At 29.7% G+C, this 22,013-nt stretch overlaps 1 protein-coding gene across 1 annotated transcript; it reads right to left on the reverse strand.

The window, feature by feature from the left end:
• Window positions 1–16,951: 16,951 nt before the first annotated feature.
• Window positions 16,952–19,415, reverse strand: LOC117906583 (BTB/POZ domain-containing protein At3g19850). The gene is made up of 3 exons (XM_034819713.1): window positions 19,222–19,415; window positions 17,987–19,126; window positions 16,952–17,549 (listed from the first exon to the last, which is right to left on the reverse strand). Exons 1-3 carry the CDS (start codon window positions 19,282–19,284, stop codon window positions 17,136–17,138), a joined length of 1,617 nt encoding a protein of 538 aa, XP_034675604.1. The 5' UTR covers window positions 19,285–19,415; the 3' UTR covers window positions 16,952–17,135.
• Between the last annotated feature and the right edge of the window lie 2,598 nt (window positions 19,416–22,013).

Here is a 22,013-nt window from a genome sequence, read left to right on the forward strand (position 1 = left end):
AAATAGATAATCTATATACAATTAAGAGTAGATCATTATAAAGTCTAGTACGAGGGTTTGTCTATATGATATGTGAGGGAGTCTATATGTATGACATGAAAACGTTATGTTTATATAAGAAATTAAAAATGTATTTTATAATAATTTTAGAAAATATTTTTAACATTGTAATACTTGAAAGATAAAAATTTTCTAATGTTACAAAAATTATAAACACTTCCTAAAATCAATATTAAACAACTTCAAATCAATTTTAAAAAGTTGTTTTTGGGATAATTGAAAATTTTGATTTTAATTGAGTGGATAAGGTTAGCTTAGATGACAAAAAAATATTAGTCTTTTCGTATTACTTGGAATATTTTCTAATAAAATATGAAATTTTGGCTCAATTTAAAAGAAAAAAAAAACACTTTTCCATAACCAAACACGTTCTAAAACACCTTAATATGAAAGTCAAAAAAGTATTATTTTTAATACAATTTTTATTTTAAATTAAATAATAAATTATTTTATATTTAATAAAAAAATTATAATATTAAGATTACCCTTTGTAGTCGTCATTTGCAGAAATGGATTTTGGCGATTAAAACGACCTAAATTGGAGGCAGTAATCACGGGATCATAGTACCATTGGCATTATTATTCACATGCAGTCTCAACAACTATCTGATTAGACTTGCCTTCAGGTCTTGGCTCCTTCACAACCAGACAAACAGACCCCTTCAACAGATATCACACTACCATACATGGTTTTCGGTTTTCAATATGCACTTCATGAAATGATTCCACCCCATGCATTAATTTACAGTGATGGAAGCCTCCATTCTGTAGTTAAATAATTCCCACTTGTCTATAGTCTATATGAGTTTCATTTACTTGATTAGAGGAATCTAGATTTGATGGAGGGTTTTGAGGAAAATCCCTTGATTTGTTGCACTTGTGATCTCTAATGGACCCATGTTAAATTATTGAATTTTCTGTTCTTTTTCTTTTTCTTTTTCTGTCCCAAACCTATTGTTTGGACTTGCGTCCCAAAGTGGTATGGCAAGTTGAATGATAATTGGGAATCTAACTTGTAAAATCTTACAAGTTGTCTTGAAAGATTTCTTTCTGAAACTGGACCTACTGCTGGAAGGATGTCCTTCTCAGAGGCATGTCACATCAAAGGTGAAGATTCAGAAGTTTGGAAAGTTGCTTCTCTAATCTGAGAAACTTTTAGACATTAAAAAGAAAGAAAGAAGGGAGAATGACATGGAAAGTTGCTTTGCTTAGGAATTACATTTAGGGAGGGCAAATAATATGGAAAGTTGCTTTGTTTTAGGAATTACATGTAGGGTGGGCAATAGGTTGGGTCCTAAATGGAATAGGTTTGGAAAAAGTTAAATGGGTTTGATACGGATTTGTGTGAAGATTTTTTTCTCTTCTCCCACCTCCACTTTGTCCAGTCCCATCCTACTTCATTTCATCTCTCCTTGCCTCATTTTGACCTATTTATATATATAATAATTAAAAATATTTAAATTATTATTTTTTATTTCTCTTTTTCTACCTATATAAAATAAAAAATTATTTCTTATGGAAATATATTATAAAAACTTATATTAAAATCATATAATTTTAATATGTATATATAGATTTTGAAAAGAAAAAAAAAAAAGTTTAGTGGGTAGGGTATGAGAAATTCCTTTGTTTTGTTCTATTGGTAGTTTTTTTTCTCTCTTTTAAGACAAGGATGAGAGTTTATTTATTTGATATGATCAAGGTAGAGTGATAGGGTAGGGGTGACTCATTGCATTGTCATCCTTAATTATATTCAAACCCACCCTTTCTATTTTCTAACTTTTCTTACTTCTTCACGGGACTTATATTTTTTATTTCCTCAACCATTCCCACCTATGTGTAATACTCCAACTACAAATTTTCTTCTTTTATCTTCAAGTACTTTACTAAAAGAACAAACTCATCTTCCTCTTCTTTCCGACCTCAAGGCATCTTCTTTACAAAAAACTTTCTTTCTCAAAATTATTCTATTTTTTTTTTTTTCATTTTAGAAATTTTCTATTAATAAAGACAGGTTGAAGGTACATTTGATTTTCAGCTTAAAGGTTAGAGTTTGATAAAATGATAAAAATATACTTGAAAATGAGGAAGAAAGACTAAGGCAAAAATAATTCCTTCATGGCACTATCAAGCACTAAAAATCTCATCATTGAAGGGTCACACAACATCGAATCTTAGTAGAAAACACCTTGATGTTCTCCAACCCCTCAGCGTTGGATACCTTGGAACTATCCAACGCCTTAGAGTTGGACGCAATGGAAAAGAAAGCCCTATGGTCTTTTAAGAATATGTTTTTTTTTTAAACTAAAAATAAAATAAAATGAGAGAGTGAGGAAATTAGAAAAAAAAAAAGTGAGAAATTACCACTCATAGCATTTTGTGAATAGTGTTGTGTTGTAATTCCCTTCTTTCATTAAATATTTACAACAATGTAATTTATTATACTTACAATAATATTATGACAATATATTTATAATAAGATTGTTTTATTGTCACATTGTTATTTTATTTTTACTATAAAATATTTGATAAGAAGGAGCAACTCAATAACCTCATGATGTTTGGAAGAGTGCATGTGTGTGTTTGTGTGATGAAATGCAAGTGCATAAAGTTGTCAATCTCACATTAAAAAGGGATTGAAACTTTTGCAACTTGTAGACAGTCTCACTTTTGTAGTCTTTTGGACTTATAGAGAGGGAAGTAAGAACCTTACATACCCATGAGACCCAAGCTCATTGGGATTTCAATTGGCCAATCCGGGAAACTTTGATGTGCATTGTCTTCATGCATTTCATGTAGAGAGATACTTGCGCGGCTGATTTCTGTCAAATATTTTAAAGTTGAATTTTTTTTTAATTTAAATGTTAACGTTTTGAGTTTGACTAAGTCATTCCCGATTAAAATCTAACTGAGTCATTCTTTAATTAGAGGTTTTAGTATGGTTGATTTGTTAATCCCACCTTTAATTAATTTTAGTTTGACTAAGTCATTCCTGATTGGAGTTTGATTGAGTCATTCTTTAGTTAGAGGTTTTAGTGGGGTTGATTTGTTAAAACCACGTTTAATTAAGTAAAATTAATTTCATTCAACATTTTTTAGGAGAGTCTCATTAGAACTTTGCCTATAAAAGGCTTTCCTTAGAGTCCATTGATAGATTACTTCCTCTCAATCTCTTGGATCCATCTTTCTCACTTCTCTATCTCTAATGACTCTGCTTCTTCTTTGGATGACTAAAGTAGTTGCAATAGTGTATCCCTCAGCTCCACTCTACCTACATGCAATCCTCTGTCTCTAGCACTATTACAGTCAAGCTCACCTTTGATACTAACCATGCAAGTGATTCACCATTGACACTGTTGCATTGTTGCAATCAAGTTCACCCTACTACAACCATATCAATTGTTGCAGTTCTGCTAGCATACACACTACTACAATCAACCTTTATCCTCACATCTTTTGGAAAAAAATTCTTCTTTCCAAACTATATTATACCTCATCTAAGAATGCACCTTAGACAAGACTTTTAGCTATTGTATCCTATAGGCAAGACATTAATTCTCTTTTGCACTGAGATTAATCTTCGAGGACAATAGATCTACTTTAAGGTTAGTGCTTTATCACACCTCAACCACCTTTAGTTTCGTTTTCCTTGATTATTGTGTTTTAGGCTCAATTTAATAGTAACTTAGTTCAAGCCTTAATTTATGAAGACTTCCTTAGTTCACACCCGTCCTGACACCTTTAAGATTGATCCCTTCAGTAGGACCTTCTTCAAGAGATGGCAAGAAAAGGTGTTTTCTGCCATTGATGCTATGAACTTGGGACATATTTTGACTGACCCAAAACCTAAGGACAATTTTGGAAATATGCCTACATGAGAAATTGGAAATAAACAAGTTAGGCATGAAATCCTTAGCACAATTTCTAATGAACTATTTGATATATACTGTCAATATAAGATAGCTAAGGATATTTGGGATATCATGAATAAGAAATATGTTTTTAAAGATTTAAGAACTTAGAAATATGTCATAAGGATTTTAAAAAAAAATTCTAAAGACTAGGGATAGAAATGTATTATCTCAACCATGATTATGACTTGCTAACTAATGACTTTGCTAATAAGGACATAAATCTATTTGAACATTTTATGGTTGGATATTTGATTAAACATCTTCCAAATTCTTGGAAAGATTACAAAAATAATATGAAGCATAAAAGAAAACAAATGTCTCTAAAAAATGTTAAAATCCATCTTAGGATTGAAAAACAAAATAGAATACGAACAAGGATGAGAAAGCCAAAGAATTGTCCTTTAAGACTAATGTGGTAAAAGAAAAACCTAAGCCCAAAAATAATAGGCTTAAGAAGCAAAACTCTAGGACCAAGATTAATACAACAAACTGTTATGATAAGGCCCTTAAAAATATGATATGATGTAATAAACTTTTAGATTTTATTATTTATTAATAAAGTTCTAGTTCACTTTTATCTATCATATTTCCATGCATTATACTTTGTAAGCATTGTGACCTGAATCTTTTGCATTGTATGCGACTTAGGTACATTAGGAGTTGCATAGAAAATCCAAATCATGGGTTCCTTGGAAATAAATGACTTGTTCACAACTGGTTCATAGGCTTAGGAAACCCATTAAAGGTTGTAGTGCACTACCTCTTAATTGGAGGGATGATTGGATTTGGCCATCAAGTTAGGTTTCTCATATGAATGCACTAGTGTGTATGGTTACGCATTGAATAGGACCAACGATGATTCACGATTTAAAGCTATCAAGTAGTCATGATTTCATCAAGCCGTTTCATTGTATTGTCTCTCAACCTTGAGAAAATATTAAGCTTGTGTTAAAGTTAGCAGTGACCTTGACCTATGCATGAGATTATAAGTTGGTTATATATTCTCTATGGATTGAGTCATTGTTGATGAAAGTCGATAACAATAAGTATTCTCAATGGAGACACCATCATATCTCATGGAATTAAGACATAATGTCTCCTTGGGTGATCCTAAGAAGGTGTGTTTATGTCAATTTATGGTTATTTAAATGGAACTTAACATTAACTCTTTGAGAGCTAAGACATGTCAGTTGAATACACAATGGGAGGATCTGTAACTTAGGGATAGTAGAGATAGTCTTGAAAAACTAATAGATATCTCTTTATAGATTACGATTAACAATTCATGGGAAGATTGAACACAATGGATAGCAAGTCATGGACCCGATCACATAATGTCTCGTTGTTATTTACAATTGGTACTAAAGTGCAACTAATTATCTATAGCAGGATGTTAAATCAACTTTAGAATTGGATTCGGAGGGAGTCGTTATTGTCCTATGGGTCCCAATGGTTCTTGCTCTGAGCTCATATTCCATGATAGCATGGGTTATGAGGGTTGGATTGGCTTTAGATTCACTTTTGTGTGTAAGGGCATTTTTGGTAATTAAATAACATTGCATAGGGATAAGTGAACAAAGTCTCTGGATTGGGCTAATTGATTTATTAGTAGGTTTTGATAGGTTAATTAATCAAGTAAGACCCGTTTTAGGCTAGATTAAACGACCCAAGCCCTTAATGAGCTCAAGTCATGACTTAAGCCTAATGGGAACCCTAAATACCCCTTTAGGGGTTAGGGGTTCAAGTGTTTTTTAGAAAGTTGTCTTTCATCTCCAGAGAAAATGAGAGTCATAGCCTCTACCCTCCACCCTCAATCAGAAGTATGCTAAGTCTATGGTTTGAGTCATTGAGCAGAAGACTTTGGGTCTACGAGATTTTCTAGGACAGAGATTTTCGTATTCACCTAGTGGAATCGATTTAGGAACATCTGAATCCAAGGTAAACATGATAACTTCAATGTCTAAATCGTATAAGGCCAAGGATTGAAATATCGGTAAACACGGATATATCGGTACTTGGATTTTATGGATATCAGAAATATCGGTGGATATTTTTACACAAATATTAGTGAGACAAAAATTATCCAAAATTGATGAGAATGCCTAGAAAATTGCAAAGAATGATAAAATAAGCAAGAATATACATGTTAAAGTTATTTTATAAGTGTAATTGACATAAATATGTTCAAAGATAAAAATATTGGTAAATAGTTTACGATACTTGGATTTTAAGAATAGAAAATATGAATTTTAAGAATTATAAAATAAACAAGAATATACATGTTAAAGTTATTTTAACCGTTTGATCAAATTTTGGTTCAAATTTGGCCATTAGATCTTCATATAACCGTTGGAAACATTTCGTAGCCGTTGGATCAAGTCAAGATTGATTTTTTGGGACAGAGATCTTCGCATTTACCTAGTGGAATCGATTTAGGAACATCCGAATCCAAGGTAAACATGATAACTTCAATGTCTAAATCGTATAAGGCCAAGGATTAAAATATCGGTAAACACGAATATATCGATACTTGGATTTTAGCGATATATGAGAAATATCATAGAAATATCAATTAATATTTTTACACAAATATCGGTGAGACAAAAATTATCCAAAATTGATGAGAATGCTTAGAAAATTACAAAAAAAAAAAATGATAAAAATAAGCAAGAATATACATGTTAAATTTATTTTATAAGTGTAATTAACATAAATATGATCAAAGAAAAAAATATTGGTAAACAGTTTACGATACTTGGATTTTAAGAATAGAAAATATGAATTTTAAGAATGATAAAATAAGCAAGAATATACATGTTAAAGTTATTTTAACCGTTTGATCAAATTTTGGTTCAAATTTGGCCATTAGATCTTCATATAACCGTTGGAAACATTTCATAGTTGTTGATCAAGTCAAGATTGATTTTCCACCATTGGATCACAAATCTGATCGTTGGATGCCTTTACAAATACACGGGTGAAATTTGGGCCATTGGATCAAATTTCAAAAGTTTCAAAAAATGAGCTAAAAAAATTGTCGATTTATCGCAATTTTGATCGATGATATATCGTCAATTTTTTCAAAAAATTAGTGATTTTTAGGCAATTTTTTGAAATCCTCTTCCGGTTGCTCCGCGCATCGCTCCACTCGTGATTTTATCACTGATTTATCGAGTTAAAACTGATATATCGCCGATATTTCAATGATTTTCCCAAAATCTTTTCGAGGCCGTCCGATATCTGATACATCGGCAAAATATCGCCAATAAAAACTGATTTTTCAATCCATGTATAAGGCATGCTTAGTTACCAAAGGTTTAATCAAAGAAATGGTGTAGATTATTTTGACATCTTTGCCCATGTGACTAGAATATCGATCCTCAATTAAAGTCTAATTAGGTCAATTAATCAATTAATACCCATGTGGGCTAGTTTAAGTGACCCAAGTCCAAGAAGGGTTCAAGTCACTTAAACCTAATAGAAACTTACAAATCCCTCCCCCCCTACCTTCTTAGAGGTTTCCACCCATTTAGTGCTAAGATTCAAGGAAGAGTCGTCATGGTGGAAGATCAATGGGTTCACAAGACTACAATGACTACCAAGGATTAGATACCCATCTTCATTGAAAAGATTAGATTTGAGAACATCTAGATTTAGGTAAGCACTTCCATATCACCATTCTTTAGATTTTGGATGTTTTATATATCTGGTATGCTTTCTTTTTTAGGATCTAGAGGCCTTAGGAAGAATAGTATGCACCCTAACTAGTCCTAGGATAGGGAATGAGATTAATCCATGAATTCCCTACAATATCAACCTTAATTAAACAATAGCATATATATAATCATATAAACTAATAATTTCCACACCATATACTTCCCTTTAGAAGTTGAATTCCATGACTAGTAACAATTATATAGTAACTAAAATGTATTTTGGAGCTCTCACCTAAGGACAAGTATATATACTCCTCATTAATCCACACATGGATCTTCCTAGGAATATTTTTGGGTCTTTCATCCCAAGATACTTTACCCTTATTCCTTTGGGGACTCTTACTCAAGGATCGTTCCCCCTTATTGCTTTTTACATATCATTTCAAGCTACTTTTATTGGTGTCTTTTTTGTGTTACCCTATTATTATACAAATTAATACTTGCATTTAAATCCTTTTTTTTCTTTCATAAAATATGACAAATGATAGCAAATTAAATCAATATAATTACATTACTGTAAATTGCAAAATATTATTTTATATACTATAAAACATATATTATAATTCTATTTTGTTAGCCAAAGTTTTGGTTAAATATAAGTTATGATGATAACAAAATAAAGAATTCAATTTAATATTTAATTTAAATATGATAGCATGAAATTAGAAATGAAACCAAGACATTTTTTTTTCAATATTATGTATATAGAATAGGTTTTCTTGTAAGATTAAATCAAAGTACAAACCAATCAAGATAAATATACTTTAATATTGACCTATAAAAGAATGAATAAATATTTTTAAACAAATAAGAATCACATTTTATAAAGGTTTTAAAAAGAACTCATATATGTGCTATTAATGATTTTTATAGAAAAAAAATGAGTTTGAATCCTATAAGATTAAAAGCCTACGTCTGACATGTTTTTTTCATTGATAAAAAATTTTTTTCAATCTTTTGAACCAAACCAAGCTATTGCTATTGGTCATTTATGCACTTTTTTATTTTTCCAACTTGAGTAGTTAAGTGGTTGACTAAGTACTAAACAAGACGATCAACCATGCATTCATCAAGGTTGGTTGCCTAAATAGTGCATTTTTGTCAATGTTCAAAAAATGACCAACCAATTGTGGTAGGTCAACAAGTTGGGCAATTTGAGTTTCAACGATCACCAACAATATAATTAATGCATAATGACTAGTTAGATGGTTAACTAGGTAGTTGATTAGTTTGTTGGAAAAAAGTGTATTCAAACTTGCTAAGTTAATCTTAAGTTCTCTTGATTTCAAATTCATCATATTTTATGAGAAAGTGGTTCTAAGTGTTGAAATAATACTTATAGAATTGTCTAGGTCTCTTAGTACCAAGAAATCAAGTGTACATTAAAAGATTCCTTAATTTAAAGGTCTAGTATTGTGGAGCACCTTAATGTTAGGAACTCTGGATCACTCTATTCCCAATCCTATAATCAGGTTGGGAGCATAAAACTACTCCTAGGGCTACTAGATCCTATGTATAGTGGAAACATAGTATCTAAAACTATTTACAAGATCTAGACTACATGTTTAGAATGCTTACCTTAGATTTGGATGTTCCTAGATCAAATCCTAGTGGTGAAAATTGTCATTTGATGTTGTGGTGGTCAAAGGTGATTTCCTAATCCCCCGATCTTCTATCCAATGACTCCTCCTTGAAACTAGGCACATAGATGGTAGAAGTCTAGAGGGTGAAGGTTGAGGCTCTCACTCTAGAACGTGGAGAAAATAACCACATATGGATATCTATAGGATTCCTATTAAATCTAAGTGACTTGAACCCATTTTTGGCTTGAGTCACTTAATCTAGCCAAAAAAAAGTTGTACTTGATTAACCCAATAGAGCTCCAATTAATCAATTAGTTCATTCCAAAGATACTATTCACTAAACCTAATGAAACTTTGTGTAATTACCAAAATACCCTTATACACATAAGTTAACTTAAACCTAATCCAACTCTCATAAATCGTACCATCAAGGTATATGAGCTCGAACGGGGACAATTGGGACCCATAAAATAGTATTGGCTCCCTTTGAATCCAATTCTGAAATTGACTTAACATCCCACTATAGATAGTCAACTATAATTCAATGCCCTATGTAAGTAACAATGAAACACTAAGTGCTTGGGTCCATGACCTACTATCCATTATGTACAGTCTTCCTATGAACTAGTGTTCTTAATCTAATGAGGTGAAAGTTATCAGTCTCTCAAGACTATCTCTACTATCATTGGGTTGTAGATCCTCTTATTGTATGATCAACTAACATATCTTAACTCACAAAAAGCTTATGTCAAGTTCCACTTAAGACACTACAATGATTATATATAGTTTACTTGAATATATATCCTTAAAATCACCCAAAGGGACATACTATCTCAATCCTATGAGATATCATGGTGTTTCTATTAAAAATATTTGTTGCTATTGATTTCTATTAATAGTGATCAATCCGTAGAGAATATATAATCACTTTAGGATTTCAATCGTAGGTCAAGTCATTACTAACTTCTACACAAATTCAATATTATCTCAAGATTGAAAGACAATACAATAAAGCAGCTTAGCAAAATTATGAAAACTTAATAGTTTTACATCATGACTCATCATAGGTCATGTCCAATGTGTAATTGTACACACTAGTACACTTACCATGAGAACCTCACCCAATAGTCAATACCAATCATCCCTCCAATTAAGAAGTAGTACACTACAACCTTAAATGGATTGCCTATGTCCATGAACTAGTTATGAACAAATCATCTACATGCAAGGAACTCATTATGTGGATCTTTTATATAACTTCTAATGCACCAAACTCATGTACCATGTAAGAGATGTAGGTCAGAATACTAGCTCATAAAGAATAATGTATAGAATAATGATAGATTAAAGTGCAATTAGAATGTGATAAAATAAATAATGAATTCTAGAGTTGTAACATCATATCATGTTTTTAAGGGTCTTATCCTAACACTAAAGGTTTGAATTAGAGCTTGAGGTTATGGATATAAGTAGGATTATGCTAAGCCATGCACATTAAAATCATTGTTTGCATTCTCTTTTCCTAACACTTTATTATTTTCTTACTACTGCCATTTATTATGTTTTATATCTTTATTCCATTAATATTTTAATTTAGCAAATTTTTTTAAAAGTGATCATCACCCAATTTATCTCTCTTGTGTACTGTAGGTTTGCTCTTAGTAGAGTTCACATATTTGTATTTCATAAAATTATATTAATTAGGCACAGATTTTGTACTTTAAGGTTGATAAAATTTTATATTTTAAATAACTATAAATTGTCAAAGTAGAAATAAAAACAAAAAATAAATATAAAAAGAAATACCATTTTTATTCACCTATTGTAAAGGATAACAACGTTATAAATTTAATTTTTTGTTATTTAATTTAATTTATTATTATTCATAGATCATTTTTATTCTTTAAAAATATTTTTGAAGATAATTTTGATAAAAAATAAAATAAAATTGTTTTTTGTGCAATTTATAGGATAAAAATGTTTGCTCTAAGATGCCCACTTACCACATCATTAATTCCAATAGACCCTCTTCTTAATTCTTACATAGTATTAGATATAATCGTATAAGTTGACCACCCTCATCATTACATTGATAAAATATTCTTCACCATAGTTGTAGCTAAGGTTTGAAATATCGGTGGTAAATATATTGATACTTAGATTTTATAGATATATCATAAATATCATAGAAATATGGGTGGATATTTGATCAAAAATATCAATTAAATAGAAACGGTTCAAAATTCATGAAATGGTTAGAAAACTTTCAAAAATGATAAAAATAAGTAAGAATACTAATATTAAAGTTATTTTGTAAGTGTAATTGATATAAGTATGATTAAAAATAATATTTATCAAATTTTTATAAATAAAAAAATTAACTTAAACTCCTTTAATATATTTATATTCATTTATTTTAAAAATTAAAAAAATAATTTATTAAAACATGTTTTATTACATTTTAAATAAAAAATTAAATTGATTTATGTAAAATATTTTATTTGAGATTTAATTTCTAAATTTTATTACAAATATGTAATGAGAACTTTTTCTATTAACATTAATTTATTTAAATAGATAAAATTATTAATAATTTATTTTATCAAATTAATTTTAATTTATAAAATAATAAAACTTCATTAAATTTTTTTATATTGTAGCAATTTTGGAGTAAAATTATATTTTTAATATTTTAAAATAAAAACATTTAAAATTAAAAAAAATTAAAAGAATAGATATAAAAAAAAACTAAATAAGAATGAAGTGATAGTAATTTTTTAAAATATAATTTATGCGATACATATGAAAAGTAGTTAAAAATAAAAAAGATAATATAAAATAAAATGATAATATAAATTTAAATAAAATATAAATTGCAAACGAATAATTAAAAAATAATAATAATAGGATATATATATAATATATATATTATCTAACTCGTATTTTTTTAAAAGTCGCAAAATATCATCCATTAAATTGGCAATATATCACCAAAAAAATCGATGATTTTTTGCAAAAAAAAAAAAAACCCTCCTCCATGCATGTGCTCCCCACTTCCGATTTTTTGATGAAATTTCGATTTTTTACCGAAATTTCGATGATACATCAATGGTATTTTCGATTTTTTGGCAAAAAATTGTCCAATTGATGATAATCGGTAATTGATTTTATTCGCTTCGACCACCGTCAATATCCGATATTTTGTCAATGTTTCGGCGAAATATCCCGAAATTTCAATCCTTGGTTTTAGTACACCTTTAGCCAAACAAGAGCAATGGTTATCTTGCCAAAACAAAAACAAAAAAGGACCCATTATTAAAAACATCAACGAACAACCTCTCATTGGTAACAAAATTGCAAAACCAATTAATACACAATAAATATTTTAAAGTTATAAGAGATGTCATTTTAATGATTTAATGACTTTCCATGTAACTAAATACTTCTATCATTACTACTCTTCTTGTAACTAACACTTTTGAAAAGATGCATATTTTTTCTCAACAATCTATAAGAAGGGAGCGAAGTCTCAAAGCAAGTCAAATGATCAATCATTCTCTTATCTCTCTGATGTATTATGTCTTCTAAGTTCATAATCATGACTATCTTGATCATCGGACAAGAATCAGTCTAAACAACATACGTATGTTCTAACCAACTTCTTACAAGCAAGAGGAATCAAAGAAAGGGCATTAAGAGCTAAAAAAAAAAAAATGATGAAATAGTTACCTCAAATAAATTTAAAAAAAATAATTAGTTAAAAGGAATGAAATAATCATCATATTTGAAAATTTAACCTTTCCTATATTTTTGCTTGAAGAGTAGCCCATTCTTTACATAAATGCTCTTAATTATTTCAAGCATTTACATGTACGTTTTAAAATAAATAGTTATTTTTACAATAAAAGAATAAAGACATTTTTGTTAAAATGTAACCAAAAAAGAATGGACAGTTAGATTTCTAAAATTGAGCTTTCAATGATCATTTTAATCAAATAACCCAATTTTAACTCCCTTATTAGGACTTCGCAACTTGATTTATTTGAAGAAGCAAGGACACTCGTGCTTTTCTTCATATACAATATAGGAAGTAGATCTTTATTTAATGATTTTTTTTTTAAATATCATAATTATCATTTTCTTTAATAATACATTTTCTAAACATAAATTCAATTGCACCCACAATTGTAACTACCTCTACTTCTACTATTGAATACAAAAGTTAGATTTTATCTCAAACAATGTATAATATAATTATTATAGTGCAAATAATAAGTCATACACAAAATTGAACTTCTAAAATTTGTTAACTAATGTCATATTTGAAGAAATGTGAGTAAAAGTATGAATTGAAAAAGTATTTTATAAAACCAAAGTAGCATGACTTTAGGGGTAAGCACAATCCATTTTATGTTAGTTCTTCACCAACACGAAAGCCAAACCATGTTACTCATTTTTAATTAAATTGGTACCAAGTAGAACCAATTTAGAATGTATTTGATAGTGATTTTAAAAAATATTTTTATCTTATAAAATGTTTTTGAAAGAAAAAAAATATCTGACAAAATTTAGAAAACACTTCCAAAAATCTACAAAAGCACTTATAATATTAGAAAATCACTGGTGGTGTTTTCAGGAAAAACACTCGATAAATGATTCTCTTAAAAATATTTTCAAAGAAAATACTTCCACTAAAAATACTTCCAATAGAAACACTATTAAACGTACTCTTAATTATTGAACCAAACCAACCTAATTTAGTATTAGTTTGATTTATTAGATTTAGGTAAACATTGGAACATAAAATATTTGCTTTGAAACCAGATAACTAAATACAAGTTATATCATCCACCCTAAAAATATGATAATTCAAACTAAAATATTAGATGATAATAAAATTATTTTAGATAGATATCCTTAACCAAAGAAGCTTGTCTTTGCTAAGAAAATAAAGAAAAAACAAAAAGAGAGCTAGAATAAAGATAAATAAATGAGTGTTAGCTTTAGATAAATAAATAAGGGTTATTTGATTAAAAGAATCATTGGAAACCCAATTTTGAAAAGCTAACCCTTCATCTTTTTTTATCTTATTTTAATAAAAATGTTTTCATTGTTTTCTCGTAAAAATAATATTTTTCTTTTAAAACATATTGTAGATACTTAAAATAGTTAAGGACATTTATATAAAAAAAAATAGATTATTTTTCGAACAAAAACATAGGAGGGGATAAATTCATAAATATGGAGATTATTTTATTTCATTTAACCAATTAATTCAATAAATAAAGGTAACTTATCATGGTGGCTAGTTTCAAACCAATAGAAAGCAATATAACCCAAAATGAAACCAATAATTTTCATAATTTTGGTTTTTTTTTTATTGAACTAAACTAATAAATTCTGAAAAGTATATATATATAATTGATTTAAATCGATTCAATTTGATTGTTTTTTTTGGGGTTCGTAGGTTTGACAAATCTTTTGTCCACCCCTACACAACTATGCTTTCTTAATCGTAGAATATCTCAAACTTAATCTCAATCATTGATCTTTAAAAATTCGAAGGTTAAGATTATGATAATCAATATGATACATCTAGATGTATTAGAGAATTTTCCTTTTAATTATTTAGTATATAATAACCTGTTTAGAATTATTTTGAATTTCTAATTTAATTAGCATAAAAAGTAAAATAAAAATAATTAACTTTACTATACTTGAAAAAATAATTTTATTATAAATTAAAATATTTTTAAATTTTTAATTAGATAAAAATATGTTTTTTTATTGTCCTTGACAATATAAATCTTATGTTTTTCTAAAGGGAAGATAATAGTGTGGGAAATGCTAACCAAATCACGCACACATATGAGTAGAAAATAAAAAATAAAAAAATAAAAAAATAAAAAAAAAAAAGACAAGATTTTTAACATGGTTCGACGATCAATGTAATTCTTACTTCCATAAAGTGTACTAACACTCAACAATCCAATAATCAAAACAAATGAAAAGGGTTACAATGGTAAATGTTTTTAAAAAAACTCTCAATTACGATTGCGCTCTCTCAAAAAACCAAAACCCTAAACATAAAAAGGTTAATTATATAATAGGGGCAAATTCGTCAATCATCACATATAGGAAATTAAAAAAAAAATTCTCCAAGGAGCACTCAAGCGAAGTGTAACAAAACTAATTCAAGTTTCACAATCCAGCAGAAACCTCAATCCATACATCTTTACAACCTTGAATTGGTATTGGGGAAGCTAAAAGTTCTTTCTTTTTACTAATTTTATTAAAATAAATTATAACCTAAAAATTAATTTCATGTAAAAGTAGAAAAATATTATTTTTCCTCTAAATTATATTTTATCTCATTTAAAAAGTCATTTCATATTCAATAAAATTCTTATAATATCAATATTATTCTTTAAAAAATACAAAATTATTTGAGAAGACTCAAATCTTCAAATATTTTTAGCGTAAGAGGAACTCTTCAAATAATTTTAGCGTAAGAGGAACTCTTCAAATTTGTATAAATTATTGAATTAAATATCATTTCTTATATTTTCAAAAAATTAAAGAAAAATTATCTAGAAAATGATAGGTTCATTAACACACCCAAGTTTCATTTTAAAAATAAAAAAAAATATTTTCATTTGTCATATCCCACACAAAGCTTCAATTATTTTTTCTTTCCATCAATTCAACAAGTATATGTTGGGTGAATAATTAGAAAGATTCTCTGAATTGAAATAATAAATGTTGTATGATTAGATATTTACAAGACTATATGCATGCATGTGCACATTTGCCCAGTCGCCCGTGTCCAATCATTCACATATTTTTGGGACGACATGAGACCATTTTTAATTATAAATAATAAAATAGTTTAATTCACCCACCATTTAAATATGTGATTGAAATGTCTTCCAAAGTTTGAAAGGGGGAAAGTACCCCATTTTATGGGCCCATGGTTCGAATTTTTTCTTGTTTAATGAGATTGAACTTCAAAATCAACCTAGCAATTCAAAGGTAAAAATATTTCAAAGTTATAATAAATTTTGGTATGATATTGAAAATGATAAGTTTATCTCTATTATATATTTAATTTTTTTTATATTTTAGGATTTTGTTTTTAAAAAAAATACGTTCACAATTGAAAAATATTTTTCCAATAGTTTCACTATTGTAATCTTTCTTATTCTTTTTTATTAGCGAACTTTGAGTATATAAAAATCACATTATTTATCGAAGCTCTTATTAATGTTATTTTATATATATATATAGGGGTGGAGCTAGGCAATGCCTACAAAGGGCATTTGGCCCTCATCAAATTTTAAAAAAAATGTTAAGGGTTAGCGGGAAATTTCAAAAAAAAATAAAGTTCAAGATTAGTGAGATTTGATATTGATCCATTGACCGGGGCTATGCAAATACTATGATGTTATTTTGTGCCCCCTCCAGAGGTAAGTTCTTGCCCCCTCAACCTATTTTCTGGCTCTTCCAATGTATATATATATTTATTATAAGATAAGACAATATTATTACTTCAATGCAATGGTAAGAAAACTCAGATGACACAACACTCATCTGATAATCTTCACTGATAGGCCTAAATATAGACTTTTCCACATAAAACAACCCAACAAATTTGACTGTGGGAGCCAAGAATTATATACTCAAACACAAAATTCTTAACTTGTGGATTCTTCGAACTCAACACGTATATGATATAGTCTTTGAATTCCCAGATTCCTCTCAACAAAATCATAAGCAATTCCTTAAACATACACTTCAATTTTGTCTCAAAATTCACAATGAAAACACAAGGCTTTACAAATTGAAAGCATGTTCTCCATATGTCAACATAGTCTAGGCAATGCTCTATTGTTACCAGGTGAAGTAGAAATCTTGTTCCTTGCCATTCTTGACATCTCACCCTTCATCTTCCTGCAGGCTCTCTCTAACTCTACCACCCTCCATTGCATTCTTTGCAGGTTCAACCTCATGTCTTCATTCTCTTCGGAGACGCTTTCTGCATCAAAGCTATTGTACAAGACCATTTGGGCGTGGCTCTTGATGGGACTCTCATATACAAATTCTTGTGTTGTTGGTATGGTGCATTGCTGAGACTGAGAGGCAAGTGCTTGAACTGCAATCTTTGGAGGAATTCTCGGGCTCTTCGCGAGGTCTTTGCAGGCTTCCAGGGTTAGCTTCTCATAGTTTAGGCATCTGCATAACCTTGATCGCTCCTCAAATGAAAGAGTAGGATGAGACTACACTACCCCAAAAAAGAAAATATCAGTGGCTTCATCAGAGAGTGAATGGTTGATCAAAGGCATTGTATGCAAGGATTTAATAATCGAGCCAACAGACAAGTGGCCTTAAAATTGAAGAAACATTTGAATCCATAGCTATATATAAGGGCAATTCTAAGCTATATATGGTTAACAGTACTATAGATAATGACAATTTAGTAAAAAATTTTATGGCTGTCCATGTATGACATGTCCAAATAGAAGAAAACAAAATTCCAGGAATATGCCAAAGGGCTTGAGACAAAAAACAAGTTGAAAACTGATTTCAAACGTTGATTAGAAAATCAATTTTTTCTGCGGAAAAATTCACATGAACAGTAAAAGCTTGTTTTCTTTTCCATTTTGAGTTTTCCAAGGTAAAGAAAAGAAGAAATGGGTTATGCAGTAATATTCACCTGAAGATAGATGTCAATAGCTCTGTAGACTCCATCAAAACAATCTCTTGCAGAATCTGGTAAGCTTTCTGCAACCCCGAGAAACTTTGAGATCTTCAGATTCTGATCAGGAGACACCTCTCCCAAGTACTTATCAATCAATCTTCCAACTTTCTTCATCTTCTGTGCGGACACACCATCATCACTAACAAAAACTCTAATCAATCTCAACACCAGATTCACATCATAAACACCCCCATCATGCCCGCACACCAACAAATCATCCAACGTTGCTTGATCAAGCATCCCCCCAATCAATCTCTCCAGCCCAATTCTACAGTCTCTGCTCAGACCCAATCCGGAAACAACCCTCAATATCCAGAACAGACCCCTCCAAGAAAATGCTGTCTTCCCCAATAAAATCACCCCATATGCAACTGTATCTGCAAGGCCACCATACTCAGACCTTGAATTCAATGAACCTTTTCTATGGACGGCAGTTTTCTGAAGGTAATGGAGGAGGAATTTCGTGAGGACTAAGCTGTTGTTTTCAGTGCCATAAGCCCCTAAGCTTTTGATGACCTTCTCTATAATCTTTGGAGGTAAAATGCTCAAATCATCAAACCACCATGCCTTGCTAGATGAACGGCGCCTGATGGATTGAGGAGTGTTCTTCGTCGAGGAAGAGAACTGAAACCCTGATGTAGTCTCAGGAGAAGATGAAGAAGAAGAAGATGGAGCAATGAGGATTATGTCTGAATTCTGCGCAAACTTTGCCAGAAGTGCACCTATGAGCTTTTCCAAAAGACCTGATGAGTCTACATATGAGAAGAATGATTCACAGCTCTTGAGAGAAAGCAGTATATCATTCCATGACCAGTAAAACATTCCTTCAAGAAAGGTCTCCGTCTGTTGCAAGAGATTGCAAGGTGAAACCTTCTCAGTCATTCCAAGAAAGACTGCACAGCAATGGAGGAGAGACACATTTGACACGGTTACAGTTATCCTGCCATGGTTGTAGCAGAATCTTGAGACCAGCTCAAACCCATCTGCTCCACCTGGAAAGTCATCGATATCGATGCCCGAATTCTTGATCTGGGTTCTTCTCTTTTCTTGCTTGATGACCTTCTTCAACCTCCCTGAATACTTTGATATAATCTTCTGTAAAAAGTGAGCTTACAACACTTAAAAAAAGATTTGATCGGTCACAATTACAAGGGAATTGAGTTCTGATTGAGCTAGTTTTGAGATTATACCTCATTCACAAAGAATGTTTGTTGGGCATTCACATGGATTTGCAGATCACAGAGCTCTGGCATGGCTGCTATGCATTGAAAGAAACCAAGAAACCTCCTTGTTGGAATTGCAGACACTGAGAAATGTTCACGGTTGTGTTTTGACTGTAGACAAAGAAAAGAATATACTTATATATATACACATTATATGAGCTTGTATACTAGAAACTGTGGGTGATGATGGTTATCTACTTCCCATATATACCCTTTTAGGGGGATCATGATTCATGGGCAATGTCTGCTTCTCAAAAATTTTGAGATAAATGATAAAAATATATATAAATATATATAAAATAAAATTGATATTATTTAATTTTATAACTTTTTTCTCTTCAATATACAATGCTTTTGTTCTTAAAACATTGAGATACAGATTTGATTTTGACCTTTATAATCTTTTTTTTTCCTTTCTCAATTCTTTCATAAAAGTTTGTTTTTTTTTTTTTTTTTTTTTGCTTTTTTCTTTTTTACTTAGGTTATGTTTGGTTTCTAAAAAATTTAAGAAAAAAATACAAAGGAAAGAAAATAGAAAGAAAAAGTAGAAGGAAATAAAATAGATAAATAAAAAATAGATTTAAAATCAATAAATTATTTTTATTTACTATTTTAAACTCATTTTACTTATTTAGTAAAGATCAAATAATTTAAAAATGTATAAAATTTTAATTAATTTTAATTATAATTTATTTATTTTTTTTATAAGACAATCAAATATGATAAAATCATTTTCTTTAACATTTTTTTTTCTTTTCTTGATATTTTTCGAGAACCGAGCATAACCTTACTATTTTTTGGAGCTAAGTTTATGAACCCTTAAGAGATGAGCTATTGGGCAATTTGATATTTATGTTATTTGATTATATAGGAGCATCTTCTCAATGTTCCTCAAGGGTATAACTAATTTCTATTCTTTTTTTCTTTTCTTTTCTTTTTTTTTTTCTTTTTTTTGCAGTAAAGTGGCATAAAAATTCATATATAAAATTGTATTTGTTTTGCTCTGCCTGTCCAATCAAATAAAATAAAATAAATATATTCTATGGTGTACAGAATACAAGTTGATACAATGAATAGAAAAGAGAAAATGTAGAGATATTGTCTGATCTGCAAGTCAAGAAGGCCTACTTTCATTAAATTGGCATTTCCCTTGTCACATATCTAATTTTGGCTCTCCATTGGCTTGGATTTATTTAAAGTGAGGATTTTTGGGCATGTGAAACATGGGGCCCATGCCCTTGTGATGAGAGAAAACAGCCAAAACAACCCAAAAATATATGTGGTTTTACAGGGCGTTGTTGGGAGTCTTGGAGTGTTAAGTTTTCTATGCACCCATGCCATGGGATTGAGAGATTGACAAAACAAAGGGGCTTATCTGTATTGGACCAACCTGTGACAACCCAAAGTTTTATTTTATTTCCTTTTATTTTTTTTATGATTTTTGTGATTTATGACAAGCCGAACTTTTCGACTTAGTTACTCTTTTGTTGTTGTTCCGATTTGGATTGTATGGACTAAATCAAATCAACCACCAAAAAAGTTAGAGACTACTTGTTTTTTAATTTTTTTTCCTTGGTACTTTTTTATTCACAATGTCTCATGATGATGGGAAAATGTTAAAGTATCAAGGCGGTGTCTTGCCAAAATCCTAATCCAAATCATTGAATGCATATGGTAAAATTTAAATTGTGAATTCGCATTAAGCTCAAGCCCATTATGAAGTCATTATCCCAACAAGTCAATACTCAAAGGAACAAAATCAAACTAGTAATCTAATAGTAACTAAGTTTCTGTAGATATGGAAGCACCAGTTTCTAACTTAATTGAGAAATGAAATGTAAGTGAAGATCATAAGTCTATAAATAAGATTTGGTTAATCTTGATTTTAATGATAACAAAATAAGATTTGAAACTAATGATTATATTTCAAGTGTAATTAAGCAAAAAGGTTTTCCAAAAAGATAATCATGAAGGCATCAAGTGAAAACGAAAATCAAGGAGAAAACCCCATAGAAATGACATTCCAAGTTCAATATCTTTCTTAGAATCTTTTTGTAAGGTTGTCAGTCCACTAAAATCATACACTTCATTTTTATTTAAGCACATAAAATCATCAAAGTACTTAAATTGATTTTATTCTTCTATAAATTGGATAAAATTTCTTTCTAAATGAAAAGTACCTTTGTTTAGTGTTATTCATAGTTAAAAGAGTTTTCAAAATAATAAAGAGTTTATCTAGTCAGGTTTCCATAAGGATTTGGTGTTAAAAATGTAAAAGTTGCAAAAACTATCGAGTTCATTTATGCATCTTTTAATGATTTTTTATATATATAAAAAAATGATATTGATTATTTCAAGGATAAAAACTCATTTTGTCACATGTATTTCATCATTAAAAAAGGGGTTTTCAATCTCATTTTTATATTGAAACAATATGAATCATTGAAGGTTCATTTATGCATCAATTTTCCATATTTTGTGTATGTTTGACAAAGTTTGACCAAAGCAGCTTAATCGATTACTTATTCACTCAACTGGTTGAATGGATTACTGTTCACTCAATCGATCAAGAACTAATTGAACCAATGATCAATTGATCAAGCTCTTGTGATCTAAGGATCACTTTTTGTACCTTCTATCACTCAATGGCTAGTACCTAGTTTGACCGATTGGTTAACCAGTCGACTCCAAATTATGCCTAACAGCTAGTTTGGGCTTCTAATTCCTATTTAAAGGCTTCAAACTTCTTGTATTGATGG

The sequence above is a fragment of the Vitis riparia genome, chromosome 1 (genome assembly GCF_004353265.1).
Source record: "Vitis riparia cultivar Riparia Gloire de Montpellier isolate 1030 chromosome 1, EGFV_Vit.rip_1.0, whole genome shotgun sequence".
Classification (NCBI taxonomy): Eukaryota; Viridiplantae; Streptophyta; class Magnoliopsida; order Vitales; family Vitaceae; genus Vitis; species Vitis riparia.

Coding starts and splice junctions, on each gene's coding strand:
- LOC117906583 (XM_034819713.1), bottom strand. CDS start 19,284: ATGCCAGAGCTCTGTGATCTGCAAATCCATGTGAATGCCCAACAAACA. Junction 19,127..19,221: donor AAACATTCTTTGTGAATGAG/GTATAATCTCAA, acceptor CACTTTTTACAG/AAGATTATATCAAAGTATTC. Junction 17,550..17,986: donor CTATTGACATCTATCTTCAG/GTGAATATTACT, acceptor GGGGTAGTGTAG/TCTCATCCTACTCTTTCATT.